The 26,938-nt window shown below is 42.5% G+C and overlaps 2 protein-coding genes across 7 annotated transcripts in view; one reads left to right on the top strand and one right to left on the bottom strand.

The window, feature by feature from the left end:
• Positions 1 to 27: 27 nt before the first annotated feature.
• On the bottom strand, positions 28 to 8,362 carry thap7 (THAP domain containing 7). 4 transcript variants are annotated; one of them, XM_084919468.1, is made up of 5 exons: positions 8,292 to 8,362; positions 7,184 to 7,263; positions 5,841 to 5,978; positions 5,582 to 5,692; positions 28 to 4,343 (listed from the first exon to the last, which is right to left on the bottom strand). In XM_084919468.1, exons 2-5 carry the CDS (start codon positions 7,261 to 7,263, stop codon positions 3,023 to 3,025), a joined length of 1,650 nt encoding a protein of 549 aa, XP_084775594.1. In that variant the 5' UTR covers positions 8,292 to 8,362; the 3' UTR covers positions 28 to 3,022. The 4 variants fall into 4 exon arrangements, with proteins under 4 accessions (XP_084775594.1, XP_084775592.1, XP_084775593.1 ...); XM_084919466.1 differs by having other exon boundaries at positions 8,279 to 8,356; XM_084919467.1 differs by lacking the exon at positions 8,292 to 8,362 and adding an exon at positions 7,981 to 8,271.
• Positions 8,363 to 9,809: 1,447 nt separating this feature from the next.
• The window catches only part of arhgef2a (Rho guanine nucleotide exchange factor (GEF) 2a), a 38,035-nt gene continuing 20,906 nt past the window's right edge, over positions 9,810 to 26,938 (top strand). For 2 of the 3 annotated variants that reach the window (XM_084919053.1, XM_084919052.1), the window contains exons 1-9: positions 9,811 to 10,064; positions 18,905 to 19,067; positions 20,464 to 20,531; positions 22,728 to 22,776; positions 22,985 to 23,117; positions 24,333 to 24,442; positions 25,794 to 25,937; positions 26,143 to 26,393; positions 26,468 to 26,593. In XM_084919053.1, coding sequence (XP_084775179.1) covers positions 10,002 to 10,064; positions 18,905 to 19,067; positions 20,464 to 20,531; positions 22,728 to 22,776; positions 22,985 to 23,117; positions 24,333 to 24,442; positions 25,794 to 25,937; positions 26,143 to 26,393; positions 26,468 to 26,593 — 1,107 coding nt within the window. In that variant the 5' untranslated portion in view covers positions 9,811 to 10,001. Of the gene's footprint in view, positions 10,065 to 18,904; positions 19,068 to 20,463; positions 20,532 to 22,727; positions 22,777 to 22,984; positions 23,118 to 24,332; positions 24,443 to 25,793; positions 25,938 to 26,142; positions 26,394 to 26,467; positions 26,594 to 26,938 lie in introns of all 3 variants that reach the window. The other variant, XM_084919054.1, reaches the window with a different exon arrangement.

Raw genomic sequence — 26,938 nt, 5'->3', positions numbered from 1 at the left:
ACAGTAACAGACACACGGCCTCCGCTCTTCAGAGTACTTTAGACGCAACTTTATTTCTTTGAAATACAAACATTCAGTGAAATTTACCAGCAAAAACTGGCACCAAGCTTTAGCTCTCGGGGCCTTGACAACTGTGCTAAGCTTCAGATGGGTTTTTATTAGTTACCCGGGCAAAAGACTGAGTTAGTCTTTGATATAAGTATATTAGCATATTACTGGAGAACCGGCTACATCTCTGAAAGCCAGAGACAACCATCCATGTGTTCATTAACTTTTCCCCACATCGTGACTGTGTGCAGGTGTAAAACCTTGGGCCATATTCAGTTTGGTGCCCTTACCACAGTGTGTAGGAATACATTTCCCAGCATGCCCCTCCACTATCAAAACCTTTCAGAAATGGTCCCTGTTTTAGGCAATGGAGTGAAAAAAATGAGTAAATATTTGTAGATCTAAAATTAAATTCACAGGTAAAATGCACACTGTTTAAAAAAGTTTACACGATCTCTATCATGTAAACATGAGCAGCTCTTGTATTTTGTACGTTACCTCAATGTTGGGAATATTAGCATCCAGAATAATGCAGAGAAAGGATACTTTGAGTGGTCTCCTCCTACTTTCAGGGGATATGTTGGATGTTACCTGATGTTGGCAGCTGGCAGGCTCCCTTGCACTGAAACATGTATATCTCTCACCCTCTGCAGTACTGGAGTACTTTGTGCAAAGCTTTTTCCAAAGTTCATGTTATTAGTTATATTATTATTATTCCACAGCCGTCCACGCTGTGCTGAGTCACCTAGAGCAGCAGCAGAGCTACGTCCGAATGCTCTTCGTGGACTACAGCTCCGCCTTTAATACAATCATCCCAGACATCACCAAACTGGTCACTCTCGGCCTCCCTCCTCTCACATGTGCCTGGATAAAGGACTTTCTTACAAACCACCCCCAGACTGTAAGACTCGGCCCTCATCTCTCCTCCACTCGCACACTGAGCACCGGCTCCCCACGGGGCTGTGTGCTGAGCCCCCTCCTGTATTCTCTCTACACCCACGACTGCAGTCCGACCCACAACAACAATCTCATCATCACGTTTGCTGATGACACCACGGTAGTCGCACTCATCTCAAAGGGAGACGAGGCAGACTACAGAGAGGAAGTCCTGAAGCTGGCAGCCTGGTGTTCAGAAAACAACCTGGCACTGAACACTAAGAAAACCAAAGAGCTCATTGTCGACTCCAGGAGGCACAGCACCGACCCTGAACTCACACATGCACCGATAACACAGCCCCCCCCCAGCATGTTTGCACTGAGTAGGAGATGCTCTGTATCTTATTGTACAACCATATACTGACAATAAAGGCATTCTATTCTATTCTGTTAGGCATTTTTAGGCAAAGTTAGTCTTTGTTACCAAAACATTGAGAACAAAACTAGATGGATGTACCCACTGTGTACTGCACACTCTGTACCACTGACTCCTGTTTGCAGTACAGAAGCCACGACACAGTAAGATGGATGTTTGGTTTCTCCAATACTGAGGTCCGAGCACTCCTCACTGCACTGGGGTTTTTCTTCCCACTGTAGCCAAGTGCTTACTCATAGGGGTCATGTGATTCTCTATCATTGGTCTTTACCTCACAGTGTAAAGTGCTTCAAGACAGCTGTTGGTGTGATTTGGTGCCATATCAGTTGTTTTGTCTTTTTATTGATTTCTTGATGTAACAGGCCTGGTGAGTGAAACTGAACCTAGCTTTCCATAAATTTGTTAGACACTGTTAACTCATGATTTAACAAGGGGTGACAATTTTTTTCCTTTGAACAGCCAGATTTCAGGATTTCAGTCTATCATGTTAGATTAATCCTCCTGGATTACCTTTGAATAACAGGGCCCACTTTCCATCAGCAACTTTCAGTTTAATTGGATCTATACAGGCCCAAGTCACAACAACAAGGTGCGTCATACTGTAAAGACCCGACAATAACGGAGAAAAAAAACAGCAATAAGTTGACCCCCTACGAGCAAGTACCTGGTGACAGTGGGAAGGAAAAACTCCCTTGTAAGAGGAAGAAACCTCGGGCAGAACCAGGCTCTGGTGGGACTGATCGGGCACAAAGGGAGAGAGAAGAGATTAGAGGGACACGAGACCAAACGCATAGTGGAAGAGAGCCAGCATTTAATACAGGTGTAATGTCAGGTGGGGCAGCCCTGAAGGAAGGAGATTCCCTTCTCTACTATACACTGGATGCTTGTATTCTTAAAAGAGCTCCGCTGTATGTTTAAGTCTTTTAAACAAACGGCAGCAGTATAATCTATGAACTTTTAGCTCTAAATGTACAGTCAGTCACACCGATTAAAGTAGTTACCATCTCTGAAAAGTTTTAATGGTGAGTGGGAGCTGGGAAATGTACTGCTTGTACTTCCTGACCTTGTTTCCTGTCATTTGTGCAAAATATGTGCAAACCTTTGGACCTCAGCTCAGCAAAGCAAAAGAGTAGAGCTTAGAAGAGGAAGTAGAGACGAGAGCAGGGTGAGCATAACGCCAGGAACTTGGATTTAAGCTGTGTTTTCAATGATTTGGCTGATAGCACAGATGGGTGAGCATTTTTAAGGCGTAATAGAGAGAGAATAGGAGAGGCTGTTTATGCTGCTACAACACGGCAGTAAGGGTATACTAGTGTTTTAACCAATCGTATCTGTAATACTATGTTGACTAAAAACTGAAGGTTGATTCTGGGGTTATTCTATAAGTTTGAACTGTTTCATTATCATAAAAACAATAATAAACGAGAGGTGTGCACAGGTCATTAGTTTGTTGTCTTTCTCTGCTGTGAGGCACAGCACTCATGTGTGCGACAGATATCGAGTGTCATCATGTGGCTCTCTGTCATGGCTTTAGCTAAATAAAGGTGTGAGGAACAACGACTGAGCCCAAATCTATGGGCTGTGTACATACAACACATTCAACCTGCTGCCAGATTGAAATGTGCAGTCACATTAAAATTATACAGATATATATAATCCTTGTTAGTTTCTAAACTCGGTGCTCAGTTGAAGGTGGAAACCCTCCAGGTGCTCTTTAAGTTTCATCCTGACATCGTCCCGTATTTCCACTAACGCACCATTTGAATTCTGCTCACTGTGTTGATCCGGTGACGACTCAACTCTGGACATGCCTCCGCTGCTCTCTGTTAAGTATTCCACACCTTTTAGATCCAGTTCTGACAAAAGAACGTTTTTTTCTTCACCGGCCACGTTCTCCATCGTGACAAAACGTTGCGGCTCGTCGTCAGTCGGGACAGTCAACAAAATCACCCGCCCGTCTGCGCTGTCCTGTAACCATAACAGCTGGTGCTGCAGGTCGCGGTGGAGATCCTGACTCGTCACGTCAGACTCTCCGTGGCGTTTGTCAGAGAGCAGCAGCTTCTGCTGAGAGCCTAGATAATGCAAACTCTGCTCGTCAGTTTTAAGAAAGCACACTCCAGCTGAGACTATATGCTGAACACCTGGATTTTGCAACAAAACTTGGGAACTTGTTACACTGGTTTCTACTTCTTTCCAGGTTGTTTCTTGCTGCCTATCTATCTGAACGTGATCCACATTTTCAGCTGTGTCACAGGAGCTTGTTGCAACATTTCTCTGGGTGTTCGGTGAGTCCTCGTGCTCCAAATGCCCACCACTCTGCCCCTGCCCTTTTCCACAGTACAAACAGTTTCCCTCGTCCGTCTCAGACCAGCTACTGGACTCTGGTAGAAAATTACATCCTGTCTCCATTTGATCAACACATTTGTCCTCAATCAACTTTATATCTTTGGATTTAGCCTCATTCTCCTCTAGGTCAGGATCTCCTTTGTGCTGTGTTTCTTCTCCCCCCTCTATGCAGCTTCCCCTGTTTTTGCAACCATTCTGTGACAGAAGCAGAATGTGCTTTAGTCGCTTATCACGGAGCCTCAGCACGGTGCTCCGCAGACGGCTTTCCCTCCGCCTGACTGCATGCAGTTGTCGTAGGGCTTTTTCCAAGCAGTCTACAACTTGGTCATAACGTCTCCTCCACAACAGGGGACAGAGCTGAGCGTAGCTGTGCTCCTTTGACAAGTAGAAGCCTGGAGGGGGGGGCAGACGTCTCATGTAACGTGACGGGGAAACGGGTCGAGACTCTGGAGGTGGAGGACCGAGTTCTTGCTGCGACAGCTGCTCCAACCCTGATGTTTCTTGAGAAAATCCAGGCATGTCTTGAGTAGTCTCCTCAGTGGAGCCCACTGACTTTTCAACTGTGGGTTCTTCTGCAGTGTGACGCTGGTTGATCTCCTGATGTGTGCCATCCTGTGCTCCTGAGTGGGAACTCTTCCTGCAGAAAAAACTGTGACCAATTAGTTTTTCCTGGACAATCAAATAGCCACTAACACTACAGCTGATGCCGTCTAGCAGATTATGGATGAGTGTATTATTTTTTATTTCTATTCAAACTGCAAATGCAGTAAAAGCATAAACTGAACACTGTCAGTCATGGACCGGCCTGTGGACCTCAACATAACTGATACAGTGTGGAACCATCTTGACAGAGAATGAAACAGAAGTTATCTTTAAACACTAATATTAATGTGTGTTTGCACATCTTTAAATGTTTGCAGCCTTTCCTGTTTTTCTAGAAATACATGAAGAAATGAGTGACGGCTCAAAACCTTCACAGCACTGCAGGCTGTTACATTTAACATCTCACATCTGTCACTACTGAGTGCTTTAGATTCATTCACTATTTCACATCTATCTTTTCTTAAACATTTATTTTTTCCTATTTTCTATTCTATTCACTATATCATTTCTATTTTTATGATTTATTTTTCTCTGTTCATTTTAATCATCGTGGCAAACCTTTATGCAGCATCACAGTTGTCACAGGATGCTAACATGGTTGATTTCTTCCCTGTTTTAACCCTGACTGCTATGCTGACAGATGTAATGCTAACTGTAGGCCACACCCAGCTGCCCAGCTGGGTGTGGCCTCCTTCCACTGGCGTTCAAAACTTTAGGCACTCATTCATCAACACCTGCTCATTATGGTTTTTCAGTATGGATATATTTACCCTATTCAGTGACCACTTATAGTCATCTCAGATGATTACTTCAACCTTAATTAAAGTAAATCCCTCATCTCATCACCTCAAAGAGCTGGTCCTAGATCAGCCAGCTGGTCTCAGGTCTTTTGCATGTAGCTGACCCCAGCACGTACTCGGTGCTCGAACCAAGAATCAGAGAGCTGCTGGAATTCTCATGTTTTCCTGATACTTGGTAACTAAAGTAACAATTTCTTAGTTTATTGTAACTTATTATGTAATAATTATTATGCTTAATTACACCAAAAATCATTGCACTTTGACTCGCAGGTATACCTGATGCTCCCGTAACAGAATCAGAAGAATAAAAGCGAACGTTAGAGTTGGTCTGTTCTTTCACAGAGCATCCTCACAGAGTGGGAACTGAAGCAAAGACTATGTTTAAATAACTATAAAATAATGACTCAATTCAGGAGCTCAGAATCTGCTCACAGATGATGACAAACTATCAGCCTGTGTGAGGTTTGATTACCTGACAGGGATGTTGTCTTCTTTCTGCTGCCTTCCTGCTCTTTTGTGTTTGGCTGCTGGAGGGAAATCAAATAAAGTAGGAACTGCATCTTCCTTTAGTCGTCTGATTCCACTGTGTGAAAGGGTCAAAAAAAAATACTTAGGCTGCTATCTTAACACTGCCATAACTGAAAACTACACCAGCAGTTAATAACAGAAAATTCTGGTTTTAGTTGAAGTGGTATCTGTAATCTGTGAAAGTCCAGCTGGTCGATACACACCTGCTTCCACTCAGCTCAAAACTCTCGGGTGGGAAGTGCTTTGAACAAAAATAGACAAAGTCCGTCTGAGGATCCCAGGAGTCTGCGCGGTGAGAGTTACTGATCCAAAGGTTTCTCCGAGCCGCTCCTTTGGGTAACCTAGTCATCCACAACATCAGTCTGAGTTACATTAAGCTTCCATTTCAGGTCAAGTTCAATAAAGATATTTCAAAGAACATAACGTCACAACATCGTCAGTACATCTCCATTTGAATGTGAATAACACCAGAGTCGCACTGGGGACCTGGACACCATGACACAGCCAAATTCACTGCGACCACGTGCCATGAACTTCCTGTTGAAAACGTTGCTTTGATGATGGGGACCAGGTGTGTGACCACTCGCAGAGAGATACTGGTGCATCAAAACTCAACAGCAACGTGATGGAGCATGTCTGCTGAAGGTCTGAATGGGGTCAAAGTGGCAGTCACAGCAGGTACAATAAGTACTGAATTACCGTGTAATTTTAAAAGTGTGTATATAATGTATATTCTGTGTATTTATTATCTCACTCTTACTGCCTGTTTATGCCCTGTCCTTCTCTTCAAAGTCATGCTGCTCTGTTGTACGGTAACTGCCCCTTGGGGACTGTCCATGCCTTTCGCACCTCTCTCTCTTCTTCATGCGTTACTTTTTCCTGAGTCATTTCTCATTATTACACATGACCTAATTTATGGACATCTATGGTTTGATTTCTTTGCATGTGTGGATTGGATGGGTTGTTACCAACATCTGGTGTGAATTTCACGTCAGTAGCACCTTTACAAATAAATTTGGTTATGTTTTCCACACTTATTGTACCTGCTGGATATGCAATCTGTTTGTGATAACATGGGAATTAACTTTGTTGCTGCCTGTTGTGTTTGTTTTGTCCGTATACACACAGGTTCACATTAACTACTTAGATTTATATTTCAGTCAGAACCTCATAGATCAGACACACATTCAGACAGGTTCCCTCCCACCAGGCAACCCGCGTACTCGCCTCGCGATTCAGCGTTTGAGGGTATTGCTCAAATAAATTATTCTAATTGTGTTATAAAACCCACAAAGTACTACAGCTAAACTCCGTTCATGTCTTCTGGTTCCAGTTTTACAGAGCTTAATATTAACTGTATTTTGACCTGAACGTCAGCCTTGTGTATTACTGAGTGAATATGAGAACAGGAGAAATATAGATGTGCAGATGATTTGTGAGCTTTTGAGTTCCTCTGTTTCATTCATGTGTCTAAACGTGTGAATGTGAATAAAAACAATAACTGGTTACTACACCCTGACCCAAACATAATGTGTAAAGTGCTCACTTGTGAAAGGTGACGCCAGCATTTCGAGTCTCATGGTTGTCCCTGGATTTGCAACCCCCTGCTGAACAATGTCTTGGCATCTGAAAGTAAAACAAAGAGTAGAAAAAGTAGAGAATGGAGAGTTTATCATAGAAGGGGGTGTTGTTTAGCAGAAAACACATTTTACTGCTTCGAGATGGAGATTTTATTTTGCTTTTTTAGTCTTATTGACCGTCAGTGTCAATTCCTTTCTCTGCCTACCAGCTTTAAAATGGTAGAAAACATTTACTCTGTTTCGTATCAACTGATAGCAAGTAAAAAAAAAGAAAAAAGAAATTAAAGACGGATGTTTGAATTTTTGTGTTTTTATTTTTCTCTCCCCAGCTCCTTAGTGTCCAACAACATTATGCATTCATCTGACAAAAGTCCCGTTTTCCATTGAAAAGCTGCTTCAGGCTAACAAATAGATTAATACTCATTCTTCTGAATTGAAAGCTTGCAGTTTTTCACTTAAACATTTCTCTAAATTTGAGTCAAACTTTTAAAAGGGGGGGGGGGGGGGGGGGTATGGACACGCTACACCTAACACAGGGGGGGGGGGGGGGGTGTCATGCCTGTGTTGGTGTGTTGCCAACATTAGCATTAAGAATACGATCGATATCGAAAAGGATAGAAATGTTTTTGTTTCCATCCACCCTACAGTTGTTCCAAACTTCATGCACCGCCCCCTCCTCATTCGTCCAATCACGGAGTTGCTGATCGCGGTGTGCAGTATCGATACGTTTGCCCTGATCTGTGACCATCTCGGTGAATCATACCTGATTAACCCAAATCCCCATGTAGCTTCAAACAATCGAATAAACGGGACTAGCTGGTCCTCGATCACCTGACGGTGCAGGTTCAGGTACACATGACCGAGCCGCCTGGAGGCGCATCACACAGTACGTTACACTGGACACTTAACAGGGTTTTCTGCTGTTTCTGTAACGAGCAAGCGAAGGGCCTAAACGCGAAGCCGCCGTTACGGAAGGTCTTGCTTTCGGTTGTAACGCATTCCAGTTCACGGAAGTGTATATTATTTAAATTATAACATTAATAATAAAAAAAAATATCAACCCTGGCTGTTGACCTCAGAATGATGGCTGAATTTTTTTCTTCTTTCTTCATCTTCCGCTTCCTTCTTCTTCCTCCTGCCCTGCTCTGCCACTTTTACCGCCGTATACCTGATGGTGGTCGCATTACTGCCACCTACTGGACTGGAGTGTAAGCAGGAACGCGTCCTTTCTGTGGTTCTGCCCCCCCAGAGTAAAATTTGAACTGCTGTCCTCACATAAAGCCACCTCTCTCTCTCATACTTATCAGAGATGAGGGAGACATAAACTCCGATACATAAATTCTTCATATAGTCACTGTGAATTATAATTTCCTTAATTTTTACACTGGGTGCTTTCCTATTACTCTTAGTGTTCATTTTAAATTTAAACAATATATTTATATTGTGTTGCAAATAATGAAATATCTTGTCATTCTTTACAATATAAAGCGCCATGAGGCGACTGCTATCATGATTTGGTGCTATATGAATAGAAAAGAATAGAACAGAATAATTATTACTACTATAAGTGCTACTGTAATGTCAGCTGTGATACGTATTTCAGTGAAGGTGGACGGTTGACAGCCTGCCAGCTGCCTTGCTGTCCACAGAGTCATCGCGTCACAGATTATTTCCTAACAAAAATAACTTCAGTTTAAAACAAACAAACAAAAAACAAGTTGTCTGAGTGCCAAAGGTTCAGCAGACCTGCACTGTGCTACTATGGTCAGTGGTCATAGTAACATAGTAAAATAAGTCCACTGAAGGAATAGGGAAACGTATACTAACAGTGCAGTCAATACTTGGATAAATAACTGTTGTTATTTATTTTTTTCCATTATTACATGTTGCGCCATATGTTAATATGGGATGTGCTCACATACATATATGTCCATGTTTGAAGTGTGAAACCTACCAGCCAGCACACGGTACCTTCACTGCATACCCGATGGACTAAAATGCACCTTGTGTAAATGCATACACTGCCGAGCACCATATGGACACGCTGCACCTAACACAGGCGTGGGTAGCGATGTGAATATGTTGGAGATGTAAATGCAGTGCGTTTTATAACTGTCCTACAGGAAACACCTACATCCTTGTCTGGGCATTTAATTGCGCGAACAAAAAAATCCTTTTTTGTTAAAAAACAAACAAAAAACTCCTAAACATGTGTCATGATGCGTGTACAACACCAGTAATCCAAACTTTGTGACTGTGTGATCATCTGTAAGGGCCAATTACAGGTGAGTGGATCACACAGTCACTGGTCGTTGTTCAAACAAACAGGTTCATGTGTGAAACTGCTTGTTTGACTCCCATAATTTTTTTATTTACAAACACGTTTATAAATTTAATCGTTAATAGTTTTACATATTTTCATCGTCTTGGTAGCTATTGTAAAATTTCACGTTTTTAAAATGGTTTCATTTTGCTGCTCAGCAAACAGCAAATGTAGTCTATACTAAAATTTCACAGACGGACGAACACTGTGTACGTGTGTGTGTGGATGCGTATGTGTGTGAGTGTGAGGGGGCGGTGATGATTCAGAAGTCAGATTTCTCACAGGAACAGTCACTTCACTAAAAGCAGAAACACACTGCAGTTGGCTAGTGAGGACAGACTATTCTTTTTTCTCTTTGATGGAGAATTGAATGATTTACAGAAAACTATACAAACTTTCAAACTGAATATTTGATTTTGACTTGCTCACTGCTTTTTCAGTCGGTCTTGAGAAAGTGCGTTATGTCCAGAGTTACCAATCTGTCAAAACTGCGTCAGGAGAGGATGCGGGAGATCAACCTGCGGGTAAGTTGGCATGTTCTCGACTGAGTTCTGCATTAATAATAAAGACTACAGCATCGGTGGCAAGTGTTGCACATATTTTGACGACAGGCAAGAAAGCACATTTACAAAATCTTGTGATTGTTAGAATGTGTGTTCATTAATACAGTATTGTAGGTCATAGACTGTAGCAGTTCATGGTTTTGTCTCCACCCCCACTCACACTTCCTCACTCCTTCACCCGCTTTTGCACTCTGAACCATAAATTTGGTAATTTCCGTGTTGTGACAGAGAGCCAGCTCTTGAAAGACATGAGCACAGGCCTGGCAGATCACTGGGCCTTATGTAGCTGCATGGGCTGCAGCTAAGTCTACATGCAGCATGTAGGTGGTTGTGAGTATGTTTGCTTGTACACTGTGTGCGAGCTCCTAGGACTATATTCGACTATAGCAACTGTTGCCATAGAAATGGCTGTGACTGTGTGCTGTTACCAGTTTCTGTTGAGCTTTCTTGGTGCAACAAAGACATTTTCTTTGTTGGGCACAATGTCTTGTCTCCAACCTCCATGCTTGGGGACACTACTTGCGATGAGGCAGACTGGTGGGGTGGTGGTTCCCATTTTCGAGATGAGGAGCTGAAGGAATTGTTCCAATTACAGGTTGTTTCACACTGCTCAGTCTTTCTGTGATGTTTCTTCGAAACTATGATTCTTTAAGTGTGCTGTGTATTTTCAGCATTCCCAAAAAGTGCTGTAGGGAAGTCTAATATGATTTTACTGGACCTCTGAAATCGTCATCAGGGTCAAGAAGGTCAAACTTTCAATCGATCAGACTTTCATAAAAAGTATTTTATCTTTAAAACTGTGCTTAAACCCCCTGCCTTGGTTTTTATTGCCAACATTAACATTAGCATGACCTTAAAATGGCCTCTAATGATTGAAAGCTTTCCAGTGTGGCTGAATTAAAGCAATTCAATTCAGTTTTATTTATACAGTGTCAAATCACAACAACTGCCTCAAAGTGCGTTATATTGTAAGGTAAAGACTCTGCAGTAATGCAAAGAATACAGAGAAAACCCCAATAGTCATATGACCCCCCCCGTGTGCTTTGGTGACAGGATTCAGGGTCACCTGGTCCAGCCCTAACTATATGCTTTAGCAAAAAGGAAAGTTTGAAGCCTAATCTTGAAAGTAGAGATAGTTTCTGTCTCCTGAATCCAAACTGGAAGCTGGTTCCACAGAAGAGGGGCCTGAAAACTGAAGGCTCTGCCTCCAACTCTACTTTTACCTTAGAAACCCCAAGTAAGCGCACAGTCTCACACTGAAATAAAGAACGTGTTAATTCAATAGTGGACATTGGTTGCACACGTTTGCTTTGCTTTGGCATAAACTTAAACAACTTAGTTAAATCAACACAACTTATTCATAATCAATAAACCTGTGCATTTTGTGTTGATGAAACGTGATTGAAACATGTTTAAATGAAGTAAGTTGAGCTCTTGGAATATTTTAATCCTTCACAATTTTGTCACTTTATTCCAACACTATTCAATAACTTTTACCTCAATACTACTTGGTCACTTGAATACTACATGTTGTCTTCATATTACATAATGTTCAACAAAGTCTAGAGTCTGGCTAACATAAATGGTTTTGTCTCCACTTTACAACAACTTCCACTGTAGCCATCCTACTAGCTTTATCCGGGTTGCAGGGGGGCTGGGGCATAACCCAGAAGTGATAGGGTAAGAGGCAGGGTCCACCCTGGACAGGTCACCAGTCTATCACATAGAGACAAACAACAGGTTTAGAATCACCAATTAACCTAACTCGAATAACTACATGACTTTTACCTGTGGGAGGAAACCAGATTACCCAGTGAGAACCAACTGCAAACTAACCAGATTGTTTAACCAACATTAAACAATGTTTGAACAATAACTGCTTACAGCTAAACCCGGCCAAAGCAGAAACTTTGATTATTGCACCAGACAGTGCAATACCTGATATTAAACAGCATCTGGGTGATTTAGGTTCCTCACAGAAGCATAACCTTAGAAACCTGGGTGTTGTTTTTGATGAAGCTTTTTCTTTGGAGGGACATTTAAATCAGAACCTGCTTTTTTCACTTGAGGAACATTTCATAACTTCGATCCATCGTGTCAACAAGTAAATACATGCTTCTGTCTCTACAAGACTGGACTACTGTAACAGTCTGTTTACTTGTCTAAACAAGAAAGGGCTAGCTCGTCTACAGGTTGTTCAAAGCTATGCAGCGAGGCTGCTGACCGGCTTGAACAAGGGAGCTTGTATGACCCCTGTGTTAAAGTCGCTGCAGTGGCTACCAATCAGATTTAGGTCCCATTTTAAAACTTTTACACCATTACAGGGACAGCCCCCCCCCCATTGCTGATGTGATTTGTACACATACCTCCACTCGTAACCTGAGGTCATCAAACCAAAACCTTTTAGTGGTCCCCCACACTCGCTTTAAAACTCGAGGGGACTGATCTTTCCAGGCTGTTGCATCCAGACTGTTGAACGCACTTCCTTTATTTCTACGGTGTTTGGACTCAGTGGAGACATTTTTATTTCAAAAAGCTTTTAATGCTTTTAAAACAACTAGCTTTTAACGCACTTTGTGACACACGTCTGTGAAAGGTGCTATATAAATAAACTTTACTTACTTATTACAAGGCTTGACGCAGAATTTTCTTTGTTTTTGTCTTTGACAGGTTAAACCACAATAAACAGCGATAGCATACACATGGTGTGTGCAGTTGTCTGCCTCTTATAACCCGTGATCTTGTGAATTTCATGAGTCCAGCAACTAACCACTCTTACTAGATTGTATCATGTCATCTCAACAAGAACAAAATAAGCTGTTGAATTTCATACAGATCCTACATGATTTAATCACGTTTACCATAGAAACATGAAATTATTTTCTTCAAATTACAAGTTATACTTTTGTAAATGTAACAACCACCCAATTTTCTTTTTTTGAGTGCAGAGTGAAGTGCTCTAATGGGATAACATGGTACTATAAGGTCATTAAGATAAGACGGGGCATAATTAAGCAAGACCTTGTACATGATAAGAATGATTTTGAATTTGATTTTGGATTTAACAGGGAGCCAATGAAGCCAATATAGGAGAAATATTCTCTCTTTCTAGTCTTTGTCAGGACTATAAAGGAGGAGGACTCTTCACTGACATGAACAAATTGTAAATACAAATACAACTACTCTTTCAAGGATGTTTGATATAAAGGAAGGTTGGAGATTGGCCTATAATTAGCTAAGACTGCTGGGTCTAGAGATGCTTTTTGAGTAAAGGTTTAACTACAGCCAGCTTGAAGGCCTGTGGTACATAGCTGATTATTAGAGATAGGTTGATCATATTTAAGATCAAAGCATTAATTAATGGCAGGACTTCTTTGAGCAGTTTTGTAGGAATGGGGTCTAAAAGACACGTTGATGGTTTGGAGGAAGTAATTATTGAAGTTAACTCAGAAAGATCAATTGGAGAAAAAGAGTCTAACTTAACATCAATGGTACTAAGAGTAGCTGTAGATAATATTTAAGACTTACATAGAATAGAAGAATAATCCTTTAATTTTCCCACAATGGAATAATTTGGGTGTGACAGCAGCAAGAGAGACACATATACAAACAAACAGTACACAAGACACAGAACAGAAACATACACAATTTTTTACATAATTACAACAAGGATAATAGTTACCAAAAACAGAGTACTGTACAGTTATTGAAATTAAATAAAATTAAATACAGATAAGAGGCAAACCCAGGTTATAGTGTGAATCGGTTGATAAAATAGTGCCAAGTTACAGCGCTGATGTAAACATCTGTTTGCTGGGAGCAGTTCTGATTGTGCAGTCTGACAGCTGCAGGGAGGAAGGACCTGCAGAAACGCTCCTTCATGCATCGAGGATGCAGCAGTCTGTCACTGAAGCAGCTCTGCAGCAACATTTACATGCATGGGCTGGGAGACTCTGTCCATCAGAGATGTTATTTTGGCCACAGTCCTTCTGTCTCCCACCACCTGCACTGGGTCCAGGGTGCATCCCAGAACAGAGCTGGCCTTCCTGATGAGTTTATCCAACCTCTTCCTCTCAGCTGCCGATAAACTGCTGCTCCAACATACCACACTGTAAAAAATGACAGATGCCACCACAGAGTCATAGAAGGTCTTAAGAAGCACTCCCTGGACACCAAATGACCTCAGCCGCCTCAGCAGGTAGAGTCTGCTCTGACCCTTCCTGTACAGAGCATCAGTGTTGTGGCTCCAGTCCAGTTTATTATTCAAGTGAACTCCCAGGTACCTATACGAGTCCACTATCTCAATGTCCACTCCCTGGATGTTCACCGGTGTCAGTGTGGTGGGTCTGTGTCTCCGGAAGTCCACCACCAACTCCTTGGTTTTCCCGGCGTTGATCAGCAGGTGGTTCTGCTGACACCAGTCCACAAAGTCCAGAGTCCACTGTCTGCACTCTGAGTCGTCCTCACCTGTGATGAGGCCGAGCATGGCAAAGTCGCCAGAGAACTTCTGTAGGTGGCAGCGTGGGGAGTTGATGGAGAAGTCTGCAGTGTAGAGGGTGAAGAGGAACGGTGCCAGCACAGTTCCCTGTGGGGCCCCCGTACTGCAGACCAGCGACACAGCCCTGTGTCCTCACATACTGTGGGCGGCCTGTGAGGTAGTCCAGTATCCACTGTGACATGTGGTGGTCCACTCCTGATAGCTTCCAGCTTGTCCCTCAGAAGTCGTGGCTGGATGGTGTTGAAAGCACTGGAGAAATCGAAGAACATGATCCTCACAGTGCTTCCAGGCTTCTCCAGGTGAGTCAGAGCTCGGTGCAGGAGGTAGATGATGGCGTCCTCCACCCCAATGCCAGGCTGGTAAGCAAACTGCAGCGGATCCAATGAAGACCTCACCAGGGGGCGCAGATGGTTAAGAACCAACCTCTCGAGGGTCTTCATCAGATGTGATGTCAGGGCTACCGGCCTGTAGCTGCTGAGGTCCTTGGGATGGGAGGTCTTTGGTACCGGTACCACACAGGAGGTCTTCCACAGCTGTGGAACTTTCCCCAGTGACAGGCTCAGGTTGAACAGATATCCTAGGATGGCACACAGTTCATCTGCGCAGCACCTCAGGAACCTGGAGCTGATGCCATCTGGACCTGCAGCCTTACGCACCTTGATCTTGCGAAGCTCGTTCTTCACTTGAAGTGCAGAGATAGAAAGAGAGGATTTCGGGGGAGGGGGGGTGAGTGTATGTTGGAGTCCACAGAAGCCGGGGGTGGGTGTAATAACTGGGAGCTGAGAGGTGTGAAGTCCTGAGATGAAGGACAGGCAGGCCCTGAAGATGAGGGAGATTGCAGCAGGGGGGACGATGCTGGGTGGTTGATCAAAAATATTTATTTAGGTCATTCACCCACCCAAGTCTCCTGCAGCCTGGGGGGTTGGTTTTTGTCCTGAGATTGTCTTCGGGCTGTTCCAAACCCCTCTGATGTTGTCCTGTTGCAGCTGCTCTTCCACCTTCCTGCTGCAGTTTTCCTTCCCCTGCCTTATCTTCCATTTCAGCTTCTTCTGGACAGCTCTCAGCTCCTGTTTGTCTCCAGATCTAAAGACTCTCTTCGTCTCCCTGAGGAGAGGCTTAATTTCAGGATTTATCCATGGCTTGTTGTTAGAAAAACACCGTACCTTCATGATGGGTACGGTGTTGTCCACACAGAAGTTCATGTAATCCGTAATGCAGTCTGTGATGCTGTTGAGGTCATCCTCCAGAGGGCTGCAGAGGTTGTCCCACACAGTAGAACGGAAACAGTCCCTCAGGGCCTCTTCAGTCTCTGCCGACCATTTTTTAACTGTGCGTTTCACAACTGGTTCTCTGTGTACTAGAGGTTTATACACAGGGCTGCACATAAGTGGTCCGCAGGTGCGCATTCGCTGTCAAAATAAAAGATGCGACGCAAAGAAGTTGCAACGCGCATTTGCGTACATAAGATTTTGTGGAGGAGGACAGACATTTGTTTAGAACTCTTAAAGATGTCGAAGAAGCTCCTTTAAGCAGTTACTTTGGTTTTCCTCCACCTCCAAAGAAATGTCAGGAGGAGTCCGAACTACAAAAGAAGCGTGTATTCTCGAAAAGTGGTTGCAGGAGGTGAGCTGGCTTCAAACAAATGATGAACGCACAGAGATGTGGTGCAGAATACAGGGAGTGCAGAATTATTAGGCAAATGAGTATTTTGTCCACATCATCCTCTTCATGCATGTTGTCTTACTCCAAGCTGTATAGGCTCGAAAGCCTACTACCAATTAAGCATATTAGGTGATGTGCATCTCTGTAATGAGAAGGGGTGTGGTCTAATGACATCAACACCCTATATCAGGTGTGCATAATTATTAGGCAACTTCCTTTCCTTTGGCAAAATGGGTCAAAAGAAGGACTTGACAGGCTCAGAAAAGTCAAAAATAGTGAGATATCTTGCAGAGGGATGCAGCAGTCTCAAAATTGCAAAGCTTCTGAAGCGTGATCATCGAACAATCAAGCGTTTCATTCAAAATAGTCAACAGGGTCGCAAGAAGCGTGTGGAAAAACCAAGGCGCCAAATAACTGCCCATGAACTGAGAAAAGTCAAGCGTGCAGCTGCCAAGATGCCACTTGCCACCAGTTTGGCCATATTTCAGAGCTGCAACATCACTGGAGTGCCCAAAAGCACAAGGTGTGCAATACTCAGAGACATGGCCAAGGTAAGAAAGGCTGAAAGACGACCACCACTGAACAAGACACACAAGCTGAAACGTCAAGACTGGGCCAAGAAATATCTCAAGACTGATTTTTCTAAGGTTTTATGGACTGATGAAATGAGAGTGAGTCTTGATGGGCCAGATGGATGGGCCCGTGGCTGGATTGGTAAAGGCAGAGAGCTCCAGTCCGACTCAGACGCCAGCAAGGTGGAGGTGGAGTACTGGTTTGGGCTGGTATCATCAAAGATGAGCTTGTGGGGCCTTTTCGGGTTGAGGATGGAGTCAAGCTCAACTCCCAGTCCTACTGCCAGTTTCTGGAAGACACCTTCTTCAAGCAGTGGTACAGGAAGAAGTCTGCATCCTTCAAGAAAAACATGATTTTCATGCAGGACAATGCTCCATCACACGCGTCCAAGTACTCCACAGCGTGGCTGGCAAGAAAGGGTATAAAAGAAGAAAAACTAATGACATGGCCTCCTTGTTCACCTGATCTGAACCCCATTGAGAACCTGTGGTCCATCATCAAATGTGAGATTTACAAGGAGGGAAAACAGTACACCTCTCTGAACAGTGTCTGGGAGGCTGTGGTTGCTGCTGCACGCAATGTTGATGGTGAACAGATCAAAACACTGACAGAATCCATGGATGGCAGGCTTTTGAGTGTCCTTGCAAAGAAAGGTGGCTATATTGGTCGCTGATTTGTTTTTGTTTTGTTTTTGAATGTCAGAAATGTATATTTGTGAATGTGGAGATGTTATATTGGTTTCACTGGTAAAAATAAATAATTGAAATGGGTATATATTTGTTTTTTGTTAAGTTGCCTAATAATTATGCACAGTAATAGTCACCTGCACACACAGATATCCCCCTAAAATAGCTAAAACTAAAAACAAACTAAAAACTACTTCCAAAAACATTCAGCTTTGCTATTAATGAGTTTTGTGGGTTCATTGAGAACATGGTTGTTGTTCAATAATAACATTATTCCTCAAAGATACAACTTGCCTAATAATTCTGCACTCCCTTTATGCCGTGAAAATCCCACTCTAGTGGACAAAAACACTGCCTTTTATATGTACGCAAACGCGCGTTGCAACTTCTTATCTGGTGCGCGTCTTTTATTTTGACAGTGAATGTGCACCTGCGGACCACTTATGTGCACCCCTGATTATACACAGGCTGGAGATGAACCAGGGGAGGGAGAGGTGATGAGCTGTATGCCTCCTTCATGTTGGCATACAATAAGTCCAATGTTTTATTGTCTCTGGTGTGGCAGGTGACGTACTGGGTGAAGGTGGGGAGAGTGGAGGACAGGGAGATGTGATTTAAGCCCCCAGAGAGCAGGAAAGGGGCCTGAGGGTGCTGTGTTTGGAGTCTGCTGGTTACAGTGTGCAGGACCTCACAGGCTGCTGCAGCGTTAGCAGAGGGCGGGGCATGCACAGCTATCATAATGACGTGTGGAAACTCTCGCGGTAGATAGTACGGTCTCATGCTAACCGTCCAGGCTTTATAACTATGTGCATACTCTGATGGGCAAAGTTAGGTGGCAAACCGTCATGCCTACTTAAATTTGTGCTGGAATTACTCTGTGACAGCAGAAATGTGCATAAACTAGTTATGGCAGGACGTTTTGCCAAAGTAGGATGGTTTGTCAGAACACTGGAAGTATATCACATACATGGTGATGGTTGTGATCATTACTAGTTAACGTTAAAGGGATGGTTGGCTCAGCAGAGCTCTGACTGTTTGTCAGCCTGGCTACAGTGCTGCAGAGAAATCTCGGGCTGTTCTTATTTACTTCAATCAGTGATGAATAGTCAGATGTTCTGGCTTTATGGAAGATATTACAACATTGCATTTGTTTATGGCCAAGTTAACTGAACGTGTAGTTTAGTAATAATTCTGCTTCCCTGATAATTTGCTCCTCTTTCATCCCAATCTGTCTTTAGACTCATGCTATGATGTAAATAAGCAGAACTAATTTCACAGATGTTAAGTAGCAGATTCAGTGCATAAGCTCTACTTTCTCTCAGTAAATGTATGTGAACAAGTATTTTGTACTACAAGTTTTTTACATTCTGTTTCATTTTCAGAATAAAGAGCGAGAGCGCATGAGGGAGCGAGAGAAAGCTGCAAGGGAGAGTGTGGTGCTCAAGCCCAATGGTCACCTTTTTACATCTCTGACAGTGTCAGGAACCACACTCTGCTCAGCATGCAACAAGAGTATCACTGCAAAGGAGGCTCTCTGCTGCCCTAGTAAGTAACACTCTAGTTATTCCACCACTGCCTCATCATTATGCTTTATATAGTGAGAGGCAGCTAGACGAGCGTAGTTCAGAAAGTTGTTATTTTATTGTGAGTATGACGATAAAGCTAGAGACACAAACCTCAGAACAAAGTTCTCTCTATGTCTAAAAACACAGGATGTGCACTGAGTTATGCGTCACCTCTATCTTGGTTTTTTAGTATTTGGTCCCTTTTTATTAACTGAATTAGACTTTAAAAGGAGGGACACAGGAGGGGTATTTTAAGGCCATTACATTAATATTTAATTCTTAAATTAAACTAAAAAACAACTATTTATGGTCAAAGATGAAGAGACCTGGTTCCACTCTTATTTTGAGTCAGTCTTCACTTTAGTCACAGGAAACAGAGAAAACCCAACAATCACATGTCCTTTTATGAGCAAGCACTCTGAAAACAGCGGTGAGGAAAACTCCCCTTAAAACAGGAAGAAACGCCCAGCACACCCAGGCTCAAGGGGGGGGGGGGGAGCGGTCACCAACCGCATCATGACTACATCAGCAGTCACAGTAGTGCTGATGGGAGAATCTTTATTATAATTTGAATGTGTGTGAATGGGTGGATGACTGGTTGTGTAAAGCGCTTTGGGGTCCTTAGGGACTAGTAAAAGCGCTATACAAATACAGGCCATTTACCATAATTTGATGACTGAAGAAATAAAGAGCAGTCAGTGAACAGTTTCAATCACCAAATTAAATAACCTGTCAAAATACAACAATAGGAGTTTTTGCTATTTGTTTTTATGACAGTGTGACGATGACAGCTCAGGCCACTCTTATTCTCAAGTATCAGTGTTTGGATCAGAGCTACTGGTTGGCTGCAGGCTGTGTGTCCTCATGCACAGTATATGCCATAATAAACTATCGCTCACAGCTTATCATGTGTGAAAAATACTGTTGTTAAGTGAAGTATGTTTTAATCTAAACTGTGAGCCAAACAAGTTGTCATCAGTGCATACGACTTTCTGTCAGCTGTTTCTTACTTTCATTCCCGTCCATACCCGTACATTTATACAGCGTCACTGTTTTGCCCACTGAGGACTGATGTGTTTTCACATCACAATTGTTGGTTTAACCAGTGGGCTCCTGTGCCCTCTTGGTGTTTTAAAAATGTAGGTAAAATAAGCACTGAATAGGTTCTGGATAAATAAAGAAGAGGAGCCTGCCAGGTTACGTTTTAAAACCGCTGGCTTACAGGTTTTTGGCAGTGAAAATCGTGACTAAAGAGATTATTTTGGCTGTTGATGTGATTATAGTGAAAGATCTGTGTCTAATGAATTTGTTGATTTAACTGCATGTTTTATGTTCCTCACTGTTTATTTTGCCTCTTGTGTCTTCATTTACTCCAGCATGCAGTGCCACTATCCACAACCGATGTCGAGATACTTTGCCAAACTGTGCCAAAATGAAACAGAGGGTAAGACACAGACATCACTACTAATCACAGTTTCTGCAAAAACCAAAGAGTCTCTGTGTATCAGTTTGAACACGTGTTCTTCATCTGTCTGGTCTGGGTGAGGCTGAGCTTGTTCACATGCATGGTCATCTCATTTTCTTCTTGTTTCCTGAGCACTGGCAGTGTCCAGAGTGTCCTGTTGTATCCATCACTGAGTGGCTGTGTGTGTGAATGGGTCAGTGTGGCTGAGAGCTCTTGTGCAAAAGAGCTTCAAGCAGTGACTAAGATTAGCTAAATGCTGTTTAATTTACTGATCTCACAGACATGTCACAGATTTAGAGTTACAGTTACCAAGTAAAACAGTGATGTTATAGTCAAACCAGCAGACGCTGCACTAGTGAATCCAAGCAATGGAAGAGTTTTGTACTCCTTTTGTATTTGAAGGTATCAGATCACTTTTTAGAACGATGGTCTTTGGTTAATCAGAAATGATGAATCACAGCCTGTAACAGTTCATCAAGAATACGAATCGTGTTTGTCAAACTGTGGACGTAGTGCTGCTGACGTTTACATGTAACACTGAAAGTCTGCACTTCAGTATCTGTGCTGTCCAGATACTTACTGATCTAAACGTATTTCTATTCTGAATAGTTCCCAATAGTTCCAGCTGTGTTTCCTGCTGTTTCCTGTTTGTGTCATAGTCTTTCTGTTCTTGTACTGTTAGTGTTTCTGTGGTTCCTGTAGTTCCAAGCTCAGAGTCATTTCCTAGTGTTACAGTGTTCCCTCATGAACAGCCTATTGGATTACAATGTCACCAGGGTTTTAATAGTTTTGCAATTTTCATTAGTTTTTATTTTTATTTAGTTTTGACTTCAGATTTTCAATTTTGTATCAGTTTTAATTAGTTTTTACCTTTTGTTTGCTAGTTTAGTTTTTATTTTTTTAAATCCTTAGTTTCAGTTATAGTTTTAGTCGTGTTTGCAACAATGAAGTGTAACAAAATCCCAGTTTCATCATATCAGTCATGCTCTTCTGCTTATCCTTGGGTATGTTGCTCTTCCAGCTACCATACCCTGCACCCTGGACAGGTCGCCAGTCTGTCGCAGGGCTAACACGCAGAGACAGACAACTCACATCCCCACCTATGGGAATAAATAAATAAATAAATAAATGAGGGCAGATGAACAACTATTGATAGCAGGCAACTATAAAAGATATATCTTGGCCCCAATGAGACTATTAACTCTTGCAGCTCCGGGTGAATTGCTAAACTTTTTGAAGGCAATTGAGTCACACAGTTGTGTAGATATCCCAGTCTCAATAAACATATTCACCAACGCTTCCTCTCGCTTGTGATGTTCCTGCGAACGGACCAACCAGCAGCCATCGGCTCGCTGTTGGAAGCACTGCATTGATGGTTTTTGTGGAGTTGTCTCGGGATGCTTCACGCTGCCCGGGGTTAGCTTCTGTTTCTGGGGATGAGGCTTGGGCGTGCTCCCTTACCTGCTCAAGCTAAGCTAGGTTAGCCTTCTTGTGCGAGCTTTTCAAGTGCACTTTAAGGTTTGTGGGACTTTTTTCCCTTTAGAAGTGTCCCGCATAATTTGTCTCTTTCCACTACAAGACACTTGCTTTATCTAAAACACAATCATATTCAGAGTAATACGAAATTGGACTCTGGCGATTTCTCCCGACTTTTGCTGACATGATTCTGCGTGGGGCGGAGCAGCGACACAGACGACTCGACTAACGTGCTGCCACCTGCTGGCATAATGAGACACAGCAAGAAAAAACCTGGAAACTAAACTTCATTTTCACCCGAGACTATTGTAGGACACGCACACATCAATGAAAACTAAACACATTTTTGCTATAAATTCAGTTAATTTTAGTCAGTTTTGTGAGCACTCATTACAGTTTTAGTTCGTTTTCCTTTTTTTGCAAAGTCTTGTTTTTATTTTTATTTCCGTTAATGAAAATGTTTTTTCACTTCTAGTTTTCGTTATTTCGTTAGTTTTCGTTAACGATAATAACCTTGAATGTCACTGTCAATAAAAGGTTGTTTTAGTTCCTTTTATTTATTCCTAACAGTTTGCTTTTGGGTTCTCAATCAACATTAAATATAATGAATAGTGAATTTATTCTGGTAGCTAAACTGACCTAAAAACTCTCTTTGTTTCATTTTTTGTGCTCCTGTAATTGTATTTTTTGTCCTTTCAGCAACAGAAGACGGCCCTGATGAAGAACAATGTTCCACTGCGTGCAAAAAGTAAGAACAATGGAACAAATCTAAGAAATGAACTGCATATTCTGCCTCACTCTCGTCCTGTCTTCTTTCCTTCCTCCCTCCTATCTATCTCTTTATCAGTATGTTCCTCCGTCATCATTAAAATCCTCTTTAGCTTGCTAACATGTTGGAATATTTTTCCCTTTCTTCTGCCAATTCTCTTTATAATACAACTATTTTTTCCTCTCAGCTCAAGGAATGCGAGAACGTCCAACTTCAGCTATTTACCCCTCTGAAAGCTTCCGACAATCTCTGCTCAGATCACGCCGTGGCCGCTCTCACCTATCCCTGTCCAAGAGTGTCTCCACCAACAACATCGTAGGGTGGGTCATAAACACAGAGCGAATATTAGTGTTGCTCTGTTGTTTGGTTAAAGTTAGCTGAGGTCATCAGTGCACGCTGGTTTGTTGGATTAAGGACAGAAACCAGTCACATCCACTAGTTTGGATTTGCTTTGTCGAATGTTCAGTGAACACCAAGAATGCATAAAAAGCAGGACAGGAAATGATCTTTTAAAAACACAGTATGTGTCCTTGACCGTGGTCACTCACTGTCACATGGTGGGACAGGAAAGGTCATGAAGCTAATTTAAGATGATTTTAAGCTGCAACCTTGAGTATTCATTACACTTGCTTTTCCCCACCATGTCAATGTTTTTGATGAGTGAGGCACAGAACAGACTGTGGCTGACAGACAGATGATGATGAAGATTATCCATCTTCATGCTACAGTCACTGGCAATGATAAAGATGTATACAGGTTTTGTAAATGCTCACAGGGACTTTGTGATAATATCTCAGGTTGCAAAACATTTACTCTGCTCCACCTGATTTGAATTCAGCTCAGTTCAGTTTATTTATACGATACAAAATCACAACAGCAGCCGCCTCAAGGCACTTTATATTGTAAGACCCCACAATACTGAGAAAACCCCAACAAGCACTTAGCGACAGTAGGAAGGAAAAACTGTGAAGGCCCGAGACCCAGACTAAAACATGCAAACTGGACACAGAGACCGGTGGGGGTTACAGGAGGCACACATGGCCCCCGTGAAGACGTGCGAACAGTGCAGCCTTGTTGCTCTTTTTCTGTGACACATACACCCAAAAAGAGCAACAAACCTTCAAAAAAGATAATCTATCTATTACAAACCCTTCACTCCATGTTTGTTCGAAACCAAAGCGCTCATCCACTGTGTCTGGGATTGACACTGATTTGTTGATTTTGTGCTGGCAATTTATACGGCTCCACGTTAATATATATACACGAGGAAATTTTCAGTTAACCCTCACAAACTTGGTTGGAAACTGTCAGTTTCAGTATGTCTGTCAATCAAAACACTAACATTCCCAACTCCAAAATGTATGAGTTGGTGTACAGCCAGTGAAATCTCTATGCATTAAACACCACTGTTCAAGGTGCCTCTTATTATTTTAACATTTTGGCTCTGTTTGGTTCTCCAGTTTGTTTGCCGCTACATTTATTTCATGCACAATAGTTAGGCACCAATAATACCTGCATGCATGTGTGTGCTGCAGGTCCCTGAATGATGATGCTCCCCTGGGACTACGCAGAATTCTCTCCCAGTCGACAGACTCCCTCAGCTTCAGAAACAGAACGATGTCGATGGAGTCGCTCAATGATGACGGTATCGCAAACATCCAAGCAGCACAAAATCTTAGACAGCCCCATGTGTTCACAGTCAGTTAGTCAGTTATTAATTATACATGTATGTTATATACTCACAAGTCTGCAGGCCAAAGACTGGTCATTCTTCCAGCAACATCATAATGCACTGGACTGTAGCAGAAAACAAACCAGAACAGTTCATGAAGATCAGAACAATGGCTGATGTGGTAAATCACAAGGGTAATGGGTAATACATGAAAAAAAAATTGATTGGACCAGAGTGCTGCAAATAATATCTGGCATAAATAACAAATAAATGAAAATGGAAACGTTGTCACTGAAACACACACTCACATGTTACTTTGTGAGACAAATTTTAGCCTGGCCATTTTCGGACTGGCACACAGTGAGGTCTCCTGCTGCTTCAAGCTTTGGTGAGGTGCATGTTCAGGAAGGATGTTGTGCATACCTTGGTTGTACTGTTCTTCTTAGACCTCTGCTGTCAACAGGCCATTTCCACCCAGAGAACTGATGCTGCTGATTAGATATGTGCATAAATGAGCAGTTGAACAGGTGTACCTGGAGAATGTAGGTATTTAAAAAAGAAATTCCTTGTGACTATTTTCCACATAGAAAGTAAGGGCTGAATGGGAGACTGCAAAGAGTACAAGTTCCAATAATCGGTCTGATAGTTTATGGATTAATAAGGTGGAGAGGCGCTCTGTCCACGCCTGCACACCTTCTTATTGTAATATTGTGACAAATGAATGCACGTTACCAGAATTTAAGCAAGCTTATCAACATGAATGCATGTTTGGTGCTTAACTTTAATAGATAATTGCTTAACTACTAGTAGTTGGGGGTGGCTGCAGCTCAGGAGGTGGAGCAGGTGTCCACAGGTGGTTTAATGGGCCAAATATCCTTGGGTAGGATACTGACCCCAAGTTGCATCCATCAGAGTATGAATGTGTGTGAATGCTAGATAGGAAGCACTGTCATATAAAAAAATAAGTGCTTGTATAAATGGCTGAATGACCCTGGTTGTATAAAGCGCTTTGAGTGCTCGGGTAGAGTAGAAAAGTGCCACATGAGAACCAGTCCATTAACCGTTTAGTGCATGCTCTGATTAGTAATAAGATCCTATAAACATTCTTCCTGAATGTAGTGGAATACAACTGTACAGCAGTAGAAGTGAAACGTGACACATTTCATGAAGAGGTCGTTAAATCTTCAAACCTTCAGGAGAAAGCTCAAGTCGTCTGTTCAAACTTTTGTCTTCAGTCTACAATAATCTCTCATATAATAATAGTAAAATAAACAATAATCTGTGAGTCCGCAGTCTTTCATACTGATCTTCTTTTCCTCTTTAGGAGAACTGTACTACGCTTCAGTCCTGGAGGAGATCGAGCTTGAGGGCCAGGACTTTAAGGCTGACTCGTGGAGCATGGCTGTGGATAGCAGTTACTTACAGACACATCGCAAAAATGTTATCAAGAGGCAGGATGTCATCTACGGTGACAAAAACATGATCTATTTTTCATCATTTCTGCCTTATATGCAGACGTTCAGTCTATTGCTAAACGTTATACATGTGTTTGCATATGGACACACATAGAAAACAAATCAGTATGTCACCGTTTAGAAATATGCAGTGGTTGTCATTTAAAAATGTCGTATGCATCTCATCTCACCTTTGTTATACATGTGTGTGTCTCTTAGAGCTGATCCATACAGAGCTGCACCACATGCAGACACTGCAGATCATGGAGAGGGTGTTTCGACAGGGCATGCTGGAGGAGCTTCAGTTAGAGCCCAGCACCGTGCATGCTATGTTTCCCTGCCTGGACCAGCTCATCAAGATACATTCCCAGTTTCTGGCACAACTTCTCCTGCGGCGCAAGAACAGCCTGCAACCTGGATCCAACCACAATTACACCATTCATCAGCTGGGGGATATTCTAGTAGAGCAGGTTTGTGATTCTGCTGACTTCCCCTTACTGACTCACATTCACAATAACGTGACTTGTTTGTGTTCTTCTGCCAGTTCTCAGGCCAGTCTGCAGATGACATGCAGAAGACTTATGCTGAGTTCTGTAGCCGACACTTAAAGGCTGTCAAATTATACAAGGAGCTGCTCGCTAAAGACAAGAAGTTCCAGTTCTTCATACGGGTAGGAGACACATGCATGGACATTTGTATATGGTAACGACTGTACCGACCTACCAAGACTTGTTACAATTATACTTCCTAATTATTATTTCACCTTCCTCCGTCTCTTCCTCATTTTGTTGTTGTGACTGCTGGCCTTCCTGCTGCACTTCTCCACAGCTGTTTCCAGCATCAGCAGCCTCGTGTGACCGCGAGGGCTTGTTACCAGTTGTTGTTGGTGCTGCTGTTGACGACGCAGCAGCATAATAAATATGAACAATAAAGCAACAATAAGCATAAGTAAATAACTGGTTTACTTGGCACCTACAATGTTTCATACTAAAGGCATTTTAATTTTACTAAGAGA

Source organism: Perissodus microlepis, chromosome 22, assembly GCF_051167445.1.
Source record: "Perissodus microlepis isolate ML-2025 ecotype Zambia chromosome 22, ASM5116744v1, whole genome shotgun sequence".
NCBI classification, from domain to species: Eukaryota; Metazoa; Chordata; class Actinopteri; order Cichliformes; family Cichlidae; genus Perissodus; species Perissodus microlepis.
Note: the sequence above shows the minus strand (reverse complement) of the source record. Positions and strands in the feature narration are given on the sequence as shown.

Excerpts from the sequence above, each read along its gene's own strand:
- thap7 (XM_084919466.1), bottom strand. The coding sequence starts at position 8,329 with ATGAAGAAAGAAGAAAAAAATTCAGCCATCATTCTGAGGTCAACAGCC. Across the intron at positions 5,979-7,183 it reads GCTGGCGTCACCTTTCACAA|GTTACCCAAAGGAGCGGCTC; the intron begins GTGAGCACTTTA and ends GTGGATGACTAG. Across the intron at positions 5,693-5,840 it reads TTTGAGCTGAGTGGAAGCAG|TGGAATCAGACGACTAAAGG; the intron begins GTGTGTATCGAC and ends CCTTTCACACAG.